Genomic DNA, 13,698 nt, shown 5'->3' with positions numbered 1-13,698 from the left:
TACAAACAGTTGTCAAACTACAACATTTTGACACATTTTTGTGCATCTTGTCCTGTACTACCAAAAATATCAATGGATGTCAAAAAGAACAACCAGTATTAAGGCACACTGGATTATTAAACAAATTTTCTATTTTTGAAAAAAATTAAGGAATTTTAAGAAAGTTTGAAAAATATGGCAGGATCACTTAATTACCTCTGATTTAAATTTGGTTTGTTAGACTTACATTTCTGGCAGAGATGCACCAACAAAAATGAAATTAACTATTTTCATGTAATCATTGCTGACATTACACTTGCTACTACTACATTTGGTGTATTGAGATAATCATATGTGGCAGGGTGTCTTTTATTTTGAAAGGAACTTCTGTCAAAAGTTTAAAAAAGGCTATTTTATTTTCATGTTTGTCTTTCATTCATGAAAAATTAACAACAGTTCATTCGTGTTTAACTTAGTAGGAACAATAGGATAAATATAAATCAGTGTCTTGTTTTTTTTAAAGGGTGAAGGAAGACTTTGTGGCTCCTACTGGGTTATAGTCAGTGAGAAATCAACCCATTATGCTCTGTAAGACTAGAAGACTGCAGACCCCTGGTCTAACAACTTAAGCTCTCAAAATCCTAACATGAATAAAATAGTAGGAATTAGGGTTTTTTTAATAGAAATTAGGACTTTTGTTAAGATGTTTGGGATGTTTATTGTTAACCTTAAACTCAACATGTTATCTTAGAGGGTAAAATACATTTTTAGCTTAAATTGGTTAATTAAACAGGCTGTGTTTACCCGTCCCATCTCACGAAGTTTGGTGAGCATGACAACAATGGTGGAGTTGTGTTCCCACAGCATCCTCCACAAGTCCTCTGTGGTTTCCGGCAGTGGGCCTTGGGTGGCGATGTACGCCCTCTGCTTCCTGCAGATTGGACAGGAAACATAATTTCAACTCAACTTCATCTAATTTCTGCATTTGTCTTCTGTGGCTTTAGAAGTAACTTTTCTAATGAGGAAGCTGGAACTTGTAAAGGGGAGAAGTGTTTCAACTCTTCTCCTATTTGTGTCAGAAAAGAGCAAACAAAGCATTAAGAAAGATTATTGGGGTTGGTTGAAGCAGTCATGGTCGACTGAAACAAGTTAGCAGGCAATAAAAAATAATTGTATTCACTGATAGTTTAATAATGATGTATTTGAAAACAAAAAACTATAACAATCATGAAACAGCGTGTTTACGCCTAAATCTCATTCCTGAAGTAAAATTTTCCTCTGCAAATATAAATCAAGATACTGTGGCTTGTTTGGTCAGTTGTTTTGGTTAAAATTTATTTAATTCCGTTTAAATATAAAGCAGTGATTGTCCCATCTAAGCCTCCCTCAAAAGAGAAAAGGAAAGATCCAATTTAATTCGCTGATATTGTTAGAATTCCGTCCAGATCAGTACAGTACGGCCAGATATGCGGAGCTGTATTTTGATGTTGGTCTTAAAAAGGGACCAATACCCAGAAGACAATTCTGCAATTCAGTTCAGCCTATTTGATCAAAATTGAGATTTGGGCTGAAGCAGTACCGTGAAAAGTAATGTGTATCGCGTTAAAAGTAGTTTATATGAGCCTGTATTCATTCAACCACATTTCATTGAGTAGTGTGTCATCATTGTTTCATTTTTGTCTGAGGCTCATTGGTTGCTTCGTTACTATTCCGTTTACATCCTGTAATGTCCTTCTACAGTGGCCGTTTTGGTCCAGTTGTTCTATGAAGCCTATTCAGACGGAGAAAACTCGAGAACCGGAACTTGGTCCAAATAGAAACAGAGACCACCTTGAAAGATACGTTCTGAAAACTGTTCCTGGTCCAGGACCAGGGTCCACTTTGGTGTATTGAGATGAAAAATTTGTTCCGGATAATTGAGGGAAACAAACTCTTGTTCAAACAAAATGTGTCCAGTTCGAATACACTCTTCTGTGTGATGTAAAACTATAAGTTTTTCATACAAGCTAAGCACACAAACCATAATCTGTTTGAAGCATTTGGATGATACTACAGTTCGTTTCATTTTTACTGATCAGATTTCTATATAATTTTACACTTAAAGCAGGATTTAAAGACAGTCTGGCACCTTCTGCATAGCTATGTGTCTCTTCGATCAGTCAACACCGTTTGGTCAATGTACACTCCACTGTCTGGGTCTGCGGACTCACCTGTACCCATCAATGAAACTGGCGTTGATGTAGTCAGAGCCCTCCAGCCCTCTGATTGGCTGCAGGCAGACGCGAGTCGACTCAAAAGGCAAAATGTTCATCAGCCGGTTCTTAAACTTGTTACATAGCAAGTTGGCACTGATGAATCTCAGTGTGTGGGCCTTATAATTGGACAGTTTCTGCAGAAACAGAAAGATATCTAAACATGCAAGCTTTTCTCCAGATGAGCCCAAATACAGAGAACACCAACTTTAAACTCCTGCTCCATGGCTGTGGCCGTCTCTCCAGGAGGCATGTGGCTGAGCTTCTGCATGTGGGCGTACAGGCCGTGAGCAGGAATCTCCGTGCTGCCGCACATGGCGGCCTCCAGCAGGGCGTCGTGGATGAACACGTACTGATCCTCCGTTTGCACCATGTAGTTCCTCTGAGCTCGCATGCAGGTCACCAGACCGTAAACGTCCACCGACTTCTCACGCTTCAGTCTGTCCAGCATGGCGTCGATGACGATGAAGCAGCCTGTGCGCCCCACCCCCGCACTAACATCAGGCAAAAGAATCACAAATGTTAAACAGAAAGCATGACATTAGCTTTCTGCGTCAATTCCACAAAAGTGCAATTACAATTTGGGTTTGAGATTATTGTTTTATTTGGTGAGCCACTTCAGGAACCACCACAGAGAATCATTGAACAATTCACTCATATGGCGGTCGATTCCCTCTGCTGTAGCTCTCTGGGGTTTAGATTAACATTGATACGCTAAAAATTTTAGATCTTCTATCATCGTTACTATCCACATCAGCTCTGGGGTTCTGTTCTCTATTCTCATTTACCTCACCTCTCCTCTATTCTTGATTTTTTATTTTATTTAGTTCTCTATGCTTCTGTTTGGTAGAGTGCGATTCACGTGTTGTTTCAGATTCCTGGTGGAAGGCTTCTCCTCCTATATGCCGAATAAAAGGTCATCATCAAACGATTCAGTTATTGAGTTAGACCATAAAACATTGAAATGTTGCCCCGGATTCATAAGGATGGCTTTGGTGACAAGACTTGGATTTTTCTTTACTGATTTCAAGCACTGGTGTCCCATTTGATGTGTGCTCATGCCCTCTAAAGTTTTTTCTTGTATTTTTCTAATATTACTCAGCACTTTAGTTACCAGAACTTAAGAACACATGTATTTGCGGTTCTGTCTTGAGTTGTGAGGAGCCACAATGCACAGCTTCAGATTCTCAAAGAGCTTCTTTTGTCTCATCTATGACTGACTGTCCACAAACCAACTGAAAAGTGCTGCACTTTTTGTGTGTGTTGCCTATAAACCGCTGTAATTAGGATGATTTAACATCTTGAGATATTTGGAATTACAGAGAACCTTGGGTTTTCTCAAAGATAATAACAGTTTGCAAAAGATCAAAATAATTACTAACATCACACTACTTGTTGCTAAAACAGAAATGGAAGCAGAGAAATATTGATTTCCACAATGATGCTCCTTGTACATCATCTTGTTTATGTTTTTGAAGATGTCTGTGTCATTTCCAGTCCTTTTTTTTAAGGTTGCATAAAAATACCTTTTTTTCAGTGGAAATTGGCCAGGACGAGAAACAGTTTAGGGCTTCACAGTAGGGGCTTCTCACCTGCAGTGAACCACCATGGGTCCAGCTTTCTGAGGATTACAGGCCTTCACTCGATGAACAAAGGCCAGAATCGGCGTCGGATACTCAGGAACTCCATGATCGGGCCAGGCTAAGAACTGAAACTGTCGAACTTCCCTTTTGTCACTTGAATCGTTCTGTTGAAGCACAACAAGTCAATAATCAACCCAGATGGTGGATAATGCAGACTGAGTCCACTTAGTACCATTACGTTTTTAAGAAATGATGCATAATAATGAATTCAAATTCTTTCGTTTGTAACATATGAATATTACAAATATTTTAATTGTTTGGTCTAAATAAAACAGATTAATGATGTTAAAAACTTTTGTATGTTTATGTCACTACAAAGAAATGTCTAGTATAAGAGAACCAATGTTGTTGACTAATGATGATCCGGTACAAGGTCCAGACTAAATCTCCTAATAAAAACTCAATCCTAGAGAAAAACCAAGCTCAAAAGTGTTGTTCCATGAACCAACCAACACCAACGCCTCACCCCCACACATGTGGGATTTTACCTTGCTGATGGTCAATGACCTTATGACATATGCAGCGAGCTCCACAGTGTCCAACATGGTCACCTGGATCGTGCCATAAGTTTCTGTGCCTCGACTGGGCCAGTACTGGTCACACTTCACCTGAAGACAAAACCCAAGCAGAACAACAACACTTTGGTTTGAGCCTTTTTCAGGAAAGCTTAAGGACATCAGAAATCAAAAGGTCTCATTTTAAATGATCAAACTTATTTGAGCCACCACAGGTTCCCACATGAAATGAAAACTAACATAATTTATTAGAACCAGACCTCAGATGGTCCTTAGTGTCTCTCAGCAAGCTTGGGACCCAAGAGAAGCCTGGAACATTGAAGGTCCAGCATTTTAGCTTTTCCTGTTCTTGATGCTCTTAAAATTTGCTGGCGCCACTTTGGAGATTATGACATCAATTAGAACATGAAGGTTCTTTTGTAAGACTTACCTATTTCCCCAACATCTGTGTTTTTGCTCTTGAAATACTGTATGTCTACATTTAGCAAGGTGACTTTTTTGGCTGTTTATCATTCACAGGATCTTGGCCTGTTCATTTCCAACATTTCTGTGTTTTTTTAATAAGATTTGATGCTTTTTCATCTTCAAGGACCAAAAGGACTTTTTTGCCACGGTGCCATTCACACATTCATACACCAGTGGTGGCAGAGCTGCTATCCAAGGCCCTAACCAGGCCCCCAAGAGCAATACGAGGTTAGGACCCATTCATGACTATGGTGACCCCAGTGAAGACTGCACAACCAGAGGCAGAAATGTCAAATTAAGCAAGAAAAACATTTTGTGAACAAATTATTCAATATTTTAGTCCAATTCCGTCCAGATAATTTCAAAACAGCCAAAATGTTCTCAACATGTTTTAATCCTGGACTATCTAGGGTTAGGTTAGATTCATCTTTCACTCTTTAAACAGATTTTTTTAGCTTTTGTCAGATGCTAAGAACCTTTTTCTCTTACAGTCTGTTTGATGGCTTCATTTCACATTCTGTAACAGTTCAATTTATTCCTGACATCATCATAAGAAACATTTCATACTTTAGTTATTTTTTACCTCAATACTCCAATGAGTGTCATAAACTAGATCAGAATAATAACTTTTTGAGTTTCTCAAAAGGACAAACAGATGTTTTAGAGTCATGAATAGATTTATTTAAATTTTGAGAAACTGTTTCCAAAGGTCAACAAATTTTGACTTCTGGTTTTAGAAGTATTGCCTTACTGAATTTACTCATGCATATGACACACTGCTCTGCAGGACCATCTCATTCTATGTTCTGCTGTCTCTCTAACTCTGAGGATGTAAAAGTCTCAAAAGCAGAGAGTCATTTTCTTAGACATGAGTGACTCACCCGTGACTTCTCCTCCAGACGGGTCATCATAACGATAGTGCAGGTCTTCTGCTCCCATACCATCCTCCAGAAGTCAGCCAGGGTCTCTGGCAGGGGTCCCTGCGTGGCGATGTAGGCGTTCTGTCTCCTGTAGCCGTCAATGTAGTTCGCATTTATGTAGTCACTACCTGGAACTCCTGAAAGGAAATCCATAAAAAGTTTCCTTGATCAGAGATTCCTTGATGAAGGGGGTTGATGCATTCCGACGGACCAAACTCACCATCCACTGGTGTGAGGGGCACTCTGGAGTGATCATAAGCGATGACGTTGGCGTAGCGGTTCTTTGGCTTGTTAACCTCGAGGTTGGAGTGTTCCCAGGTGAACTGCTGTCCCGGATCAATAGACTACATCACAGAGGAGGACGAGATATTTAGAAAGAGTTAAGAAAAGAGAGACAGCAGGTAAAAAGTACACCGAAACACTTGTTTCCCATTGGTGGATCGCACTCAGAAGTATCTGAAAAACTACCAGAGAGTTGGTAGTTTTTATACCATCAGTCTGAAGTGTACTTTAAATTCTTAAAGGGTAACCAAACAGGGAAGTTGGAGGCTGACTCCGCCCACAGCCGAAATGTAAAAATCCAGTCAGAGGGGTGGGGGTGGGGAATTTAATGTGTATTTTATTTTATTTGTACTTTGTGTTTCAGCTGATTGACAAATAAATAAAGTTTGAGTTTTTTGACACTAGAACATTAATGAGAGTGATTTGATGATGTTCTGTTCTATTTCTGACAGTATGTTCTATGATAGAGACAACATTTAGTGCATTTTTTGTTTTAAAAAAAAAAAACTTAGGATTTAGTAATTTAAACTTTAGAAACATCTGCCCATTTTTTAAAAAAATAAGCGTGTCCAAACTTATGATTCATACTGTATTTAGCAGCTTTGATGACACATTAATTTTAATGACTTCCACATAAGGGGTGAGATTTAATAAATTAGTATTTTCTATCACTTCTCTTGATTTTTTCTGTTTCCATTTTAATGTATCAATTTTTTATTAGTTTCAATACATTGATTTTTTCACATTAACATTTCCTTTTAATGTTAAATTCCATTATTTTTGTAAAAACAATAAAAAAATCAGAAAACATTTTTTATTGTACACCAAAACCCCCTAAAAGTGTGACTAGAAGCCCAGGAGGGTTCACCTCATACTCCTGTGAGAATCGCAGACATTCGTGCGCCTTGAGTCTCTCCACGTGGTCTGCCAGGTCACAGACAGCAACAGGAGGACGGTCCTTCATCCCTGCAGACAGGCATCAATCAGCAGATCAACTAGCCCGTATGTGAATCCCAGTAACTACTGCAACTATGAAACATTTACACTAAATGTGTGAGGGACCGTCAAAGGAAGAAGGGATGCTGAAATAGATTTGAACAGATTCACAACTTCAACTTCCTGGACAGGTTGACCTTCTGACCTTGAGTCTGACAGGTCAGCCTCTTCATCTCCACAGGATCCACCACATGAGCCGTGAGGGACTCCTTCATCCCCAGAATGTGCTCATCCTTCGCTGGACAGGTTCGTTTCCTGAAGTGGAGGAAGATCGGAAAAAGAAATAGGAAAAGCTAATCACAGCAGAAACATGCAGAAGAGCTAGAAATTAAGGTTTTTACTTAAAAATGAGATCTTTAGACAGAAATAAAAAACTAGAATATGAAATGTGGATCAACAAATCGCTTAAGTTTAGTTGCTACGGCCACAGACGATTTGACGTTCATTAAAAATCGGAGATGGTAGGATATTAGACCAGCAGGGAGCACCATAAACTGCAGCTTTTTGACCTTTTCTTAAAATATTTGGTGACTTTAAGTAATAAAAATAATTAATAATAATCATGTATGACTATTTCACATCCTCTGAGCTTGACGAGTACTTCTGATGCTGCTGCAGGTCTCCAGTCAGTTGGACATGAGCATGGTAACCATGGTTACCACAGTGCAGCCTCTGTCCTTCATTTCAAATAGTCTAGATGCTCTGAGTGGACAAACACTTCAGAAGGATGTTTCAGAAACTGGGGTTAGTCTGAAGCAGCAGCTCAGTTTCGGTCACTGAAGAGTGTCCTGCTGGTATTGTGGTGGTTTGAACCCAAACAATGTGAATGTACTACTATAGGAAGCTGAGTGTGACTCAAAACAACATATAGGTATAAGACTCACCTTTCCTGTTTGCTGTGTTCATGCAGAGAAAAAAGGAAGAAAAGTTTGAATAGCAGTAAAGAACAGAGAAACAAAAAGTGTCTCCTCCTCGCTGCTCTTCAGATGCAGAGGTTAAACGTTTGAATGTAACTTCTTCCTGGAAAAGAAATTTCCTAAATTCTCTCAGTTAAAAGTTCTTTTGAAGCACGTTGATGTTTACAGGAGATAAAAGTTTTCAGTCCTTTTGTCCAGATTTTTAGGATCTTTTGGTTCAGAACGATGACAGGAAATGGGTGATAAATGATGTCTACTTCCCTTTTCTTGTTCTATTACAGATGTTCTTCATCTCAATCATCTCGTTCTTTTGTTATATTTCTAATCTCATTTGTTCCAGGACTTTGTCCTCCCCTGCTCTATGGTCACTTACTGCTGGAATGACTAACTTATTGTTTTTTTTTTTCTAAAACAAATGTTCCATGAGTTTTGTGTTCATTTCTGCTTCCTTTTCTCTCATTGCTGCAATTTTGTAAATGTTTATTTTCCTCAAGATGCTCCAGGAATTTCTCTGTGAGGCTACATTCGGCACCGGTCTAAGTTCAAGACAGTGACCACTCCCAATGTAAAGTCTATGCAAACACGTTACTGGCTTCCGAATTCAAAACTCTTGTGTTCACATGTGGCTATGTGAGAGTTTTTTATGACCTTTTTGAGCTCTACGTACAATAGTTGAAAATTAAACCAGGTCAAACTTTGACCAATCAGGGACTCGGCTTCAGTAGTGATTTATAGATGATGTCCTCTTTTATTCTGGTTTGTGCCCAGCTGGAATTATATGAGACCAACTCTTTCATTTATCAGAATAGAGCTGCGAGAGCAAGATCTACAAGATTTACACCACTTTGACATTTTGTTCCAAGCCTCTTCCAACTGTATGTCAGGGACAGGCATTAGTACATACAGTAGCAAAAGAAGAAGAAGCCCATCCCTGCTTGTCCAGTGTGAACATCATGAGTGTACTGGTCTTCAAGAATGTTTGGCCTTTGAACTCCTCCAGAAGGTTGTGTTCTGTGGGAGATGCTCTGTGAATATTAAGGACTCTATACGGTTTCAGCCAGAGCAGGAGTTAGTGTTTGTATTGCTGGCAAGAAGTTGAACCTGTTCCCAGTTTATGTTGGACTCCAGCAGGGATGACCAGTTTGTCACCAGTTCAGTCAGCTCCCAAAGGGAGTCAGATTTGAAGGTTTTTGGCTTTATTTTTTCTTTATTTTTATTTTATTTCATTTTTTGCAGATGATGTAGGGTTCATCAAACCAGAATCTTCAATGTGCAATGGAGCAGTTCACAGTTGAATGTAAAGCAGCTGGAATGAGAATTGGCACCTCCAGTTCAGAGTGAATGGTTATCCACAGGAAAATGTGGTTTGCTCTCTCAGGTTGGGTGGAGAACATTTACCTCAAATGGAGAAGTTTGAGGTGCTCTTTTTCACAAGTAAAGGAGGGCAGACTAACAGGTGGATCGATGTAGCAGCTGTAGTGATGTGATTGTTGAATCAGTCCATTATAGAGAAGAAGGAGCTGAGCCAAAAAGGTAAAGGCCTTCTTCTATGTTCCTACCCTCACAGATGGTTATGAGCTAACAGAATAAGTCTCCAGACACAATTGGTTGAAATCAGTTTTCTCCACAGCGTGACCTTTGAGATAGATCTCAATCATCTTGTATAGAGCTGCTGGAGGACGGTAGGATACACTGAAGAGGACAATATATCTGTCTCGACAGGCCTGAGAGCACCGCAGGGTTTTATGGAGCATAAGTTTGGTTTTTCTGCTTAGACTGCTGCCCCCATGATACAACTGGATACATGCCGAAATATGGATGAAGAAATAGATGTATGAAAATGTTAATAGCTAAATCCAAGACATAAAAGACTAAGTAACTTAATCTCCTGAAAACACCTGACTTAATTTCAGTGCATAGAATTTACATTTTTTTAAACAAATAGCAGAAAATAAAAGAAAAAAGTGCTGAGACTTCAGTGACAGTTTTTAAAAACATCTTAAGCTGCATTTTGAACGTCTCAGATCTTTGTAAACTCAACCAGAGGGACTCACCTCTTGAAGAGTAAAATACCGATGACAATGATGATGATGACGATGACAGCGAGAACCGGACCCATCACCCACAACATCTCTGGATCCTCCTGGGGATGTTGAATTACGCCGCTGAAGTTCAGCGTGAAGGCCTCGGAGAACGAGCTGACCGCCAAAGTCCTCTGCATCAAAGAGAGCAGCGGAAGAAGTAAAATATGACTAATACCTTCTATCACGGCCACTCCAACTAGACAGGAAGAAGCTACCAGGCACAGAATCATCAATCGTCATCTTTATAATAACTTTCACTTTCATTTAAGGACCTTTCATAAATTTGCTGATTTTATCAAGACCCTTCAATATTATTTGAAGACTTCAATATATTTTACTTTTTTCTTTTAGAATTTTTCAGAAAATTCAGAAAACTTTGTTAAGATCCTTTAGCATTTCAAAGTACTTTCTAAATTTTTCAGTAAGTCTACATTGTCTTCAAGGATCTGTCAGAATGTTCCAGAGAACTTTAGCCTGCAAGGATTAATTCACTCTCATGAATGAGTTTTTGGGCTCATCTCAGACCCCATACTTTGTTTCCAGACGAACTTACATACTGGTGACCCGTTAACTCAGCCAGAACAAAGCAGCGGTACTCTTGCTGGTCCTGGAGGCGTTTGTTGGAGTAGCCATTGTATGTCTTCTCATCTCCGAGGATGAAGATCTCTGACAGAGTGTGGAGCTTGGCAGCAATGAAAGGCTGAAGGAGATCTCCATCAGGACCACCGTCCAGGAGCTGACATGAAATAAGAAACAACATAAAAACACAGTTGGTATCAGTGAATTTTCTCTGGTTCTCTTCTGTTTTCATGGACGATTCAGGAGTAAAGCACAGACCATTTGGCTATGAAATTCTGGAACATTTGACTCAAAAACAAAGTTAATCCAGATTTATAGAGTTTGCCGATAAAAACACCGACCCGATGAATGTCCATGTCTTCCGGGTTTCTTTGTGGAGAACCTGCAGTTTCTGGAACGACCACCACGTAGAACCACCTGTGAGACAAACGTCCAGTTTGACTTTAAAAACATTTTATTCATTGCAAATGGCAGCTTTGATGATAAAGAGATAGAGATTGTTCTGATTACACCATTGATCAACAGCTAACCTGGCTGTCTTTTTTTGTCTTTCACAAAAACAAACTGTCATCTAAGAAAAAAAATCAATGTAAAACAGGGATCTTATGTTCACATTTCAAATAATCTAAATATATTCCAAGAGCTGAAAGTGAGGGAACAAAATGCTGTTCTATAGGGTGATCTATCTCAGAAAAGCTATGAAAGTTCATTTAGAATGGGCTGCATGGTTCGCCCTTTCGCCTCACAGTGAGAAGTTTCCTGGTTCAAATCTGGGACCTATCTATGTGGAGTATGCATGTTCTCCTAGTGCATGTGTGGGTTTTCTCTGAGCACTCAAGTCCAAAAACAGCCGTCATAGTGTGATTATTACTTCTGGGTGTGAATGTGGTTGTGTGGGCGTGAAACAGACTAGTGATCTGTGCAGGGTGGTCTCCGCCTTCACCTAACAGTAGCTGGGGTAGGCTCCAGCAACCCTGAGGACTGAAAAAGGGTTCTAAAAAAGTCTGCAAATGTGACTTTTCTTTGTGTCTTCACCATTTTGAAATCCAAAACCATCAGTTTGTGTTTAAAATAGAGTTTTGTGAGCTGTATGAAGGAATTCTGCATGTTGTCCATGCTGTGCTACTCATGGTCTGAGAACATGGCAGATTTTTGGACCTTTCACAGAGAATGGAGCCAAAGAAATTCATATAAAAACATCAAAAATTAGCCAAAACACTTTTTCCCTGAAGTCTGGTGATGTTTTTCCCTTAAAAACCTCTCTCTGGTTTCTGACAGACCTGGCAGGAGCAGCTGCAGCAGGAACCTGAGGCAGGGCAATGACCACTTGACCGTCCTCCTCCACGTCTGAAGGGTACAGCGCTGGTTTGAAATTCAGCAAATCCGGAGCGGTGCGGATGGAAACCTGCTGCTGGATGGCGCCAGCCCCATTCCCTCGACTCATGAGGACGAAGGAGTACTCGGTGTCAGGCTGCAGCTGAGTGATGAGCTTCCTCTTCTGGTCACCTTCAACCTCCACGCTCTGCTGGTTATACAGAATCTAAAGAGGACGAGAGGCTTTCTGTTGTCACAAAGGTCTCATGACAAAGTTTTAAACCTCTTTCTTGCAAGAAGCTGACACTTTTGTGCAAGTGAGTCATTTAACTGTGTACATAAAAGTAATAAATGGAGAAGAAGGCCCCTCCTGGCTCCGCCCCCATATCCATGACGCTAAAACTGCCTCTTCTTTCTGTAGCAAAATGATTCCAGTCTCACTGTGAGGTTCTCAGCGGTGCTTCTGTACGCAGAGGTGTTTTTGAGTTGATATATGTGAGATAATCTATGAAGAATCCTGACATCTGTGAGCGTTCTTACTCTGATGCTTCAGAGTTCAGAGTTAAGTGCATCAAAGTAAAAAAAAAAAATCTGCCAAATACTGTTTGGCAAAAATAAAGGGGAAACCAACAAGGGCACCTAATCTGTGTATCATTCGTTTTTCAACTTAAAATCAAAAACGAAAAAAAAAAAAAAAATCATTTTCTGATTTTAAGTTTAAAAATGAATGAACAAATGACACACGGATTGGCACTCCATGATTTTGTGTCATTTATGTTTACATGAGCACAAAAATCTGATCGCTGGAAGTACTTAGATTAATTTAATACAAAGCTACATCCACAAGAGCTTGTCAGAGACTTTGGTCTGAGACATTTTCTGTTTCTGATGCTTTAAAGATTCATTTTCAATTCGTTAAAATAATTTATGTCTGACTTTTCAAGGATTTTGATTTCTGCAAATTAAAACAAACAAAGATTTGGCTTTCACACATGTTACAACCACAACTATTAGTGAATTTACATTGAACGTTTGCTTGAAATCTAAAGGTGGATGTCACATCATGATATTTACAGGATCACATTTACAATCTTGTTAGACATTGATGAAATAATTATCAGATTATTAATGACTGTAAACCTTGGTTAACTGTACAGAAGAGTTGATTTAATACAGAAGTTAGAAAATGAAAGTATTTTCTAAAGCTTGCTTAGTACAGAAATACTCATCAAAAACCATCCTTATAAACTGTTAGTCACTTATAGGCAGTTTTCAAAATACAAATAAGACTAGATTACATCCGAATAACATGGACTGAACTCAGTTTTAGTGATCGGTACTCATTTGTCTTGGACTGATGTTTTTCAGTGCCTTAATTTGATCTTGGTTGTGAACTGGAGCTTTAAGAACAAACCACATCAAAGAGTTTTATTAAACCAGTCTTTTATTTTGAAGGAGACTTCCCGGAACACATTTTAAGGTCCGTTTTTGTCTTTCAGCTGCTCTGACTGATCTCACCTTGAGTGGAACTTGAGGCTCGTATGAGTCCGGCAGATCCCAGGTCAACAGCACTGAGGTCTTCATCACAGCCTGCACTCCAAAGTTCTTGGCGAACACTGAAAGAGAAACCTGAGTCAGCTTAGTTTCTGATCAAATGATCAAATGAATAACATGTGAGAAGGGAACATTGAAAGACAGTGTTGCTAATTTATTTGATAATGACGTTAACGAATCCCAGTTTGACAAAGATGT

At 39.3% G+C, this 13,698-nt stretch overlaps 1 protein-coding gene across 6 annotated transcripts in view; it reads right to left on the bottom strand.

Moving 5' to 3' along the window:
- Window positions 1-13,698, bottom strand: part of LOC112136894 (receptor-type tyrosine-protein phosphatase F) — a 48,895-nt gene that overhangs the window by 3,086 nt on the left and 32,111 nt on the right. For 4 of the 6 annotated variants that reach the window (XM_024258882.2, XM_024258884.2, XM_024258886.2 and 1 more), the window contains 15 exons: window positions 13,465-13,562; window positions 11,913-12,172; window positions 10,974-11,049; window positions 10,607-10,789; window positions 10,024-10,184; window positions 7,937-7,948; window positions 7,198-7,307; window positions 6,925-7,022; window positions 5,995-6,118; window positions 5,736-5,911; window positions 4,363-4,482; window positions 3,824-3,978; window positions 2,440-2,725; window positions 2,190-2,368; window positions 784-910 (listed from right to left, as the gene is read on the bottom strand). In XM_024258882.2, coding sequence (XP_024114650.1) covers window positions 784-910; window positions 2,190-2,368; window positions 2,440-2,725; window positions 3,824-3,978; window positions 4,363-4,482; window positions 5,736-5,911; window positions 5,995-6,118; window positions 6,925-7,022; window positions 7,198-7,307; window positions 7,937-7,948; window positions 10,024-10,184; window positions 10,607-10,789; window positions 10,974-11,049; window positions 11,913-12,172; window positions 13,465-13,562 — 2,165 coding nt within the window. The remainder of the gene's footprint in view (window positions 1-783; window positions 911-2,189; window positions 2,369-2,439; window positions 2,726-3,823; window positions 3,979-4,362; window positions 4,483-5,735; window positions 5,912-5,994; window positions 6,119-6,924; window positions 7,023-7,197; window positions 7,308-7,936; window positions 7,949-10,023; window positions 10,185-10,606; window positions 10,790-10,973; window positions 11,050-11,912; window positions 12,173-13,464; window positions 13,563-13,698) is intronic. The other 2 variants (XM_024258885.2, XM_024258890.2) reach the window with 1 other exon arrangement.

This window comes from Oryzias melastigma, linkage group LG4, assembly GCF_002922805.2.
Source record: "Oryzias melastigma strain HK-1 linkage group LG4, ASM292280v2, whole genome shotgun sequence".
In the NCBI taxonomy this organism is placed as follows: Eukaryota; Metazoa; Chordata; class Actinopteri; order Beloniformes; family Adrianichthyidae; genus Oryzias; species Oryzias melastigma.
The sequence above is the reverse complement of the archived record's forward strand: the minus strand, read 5'-3'. Positions and strand labels throughout refer to the sequence as shown.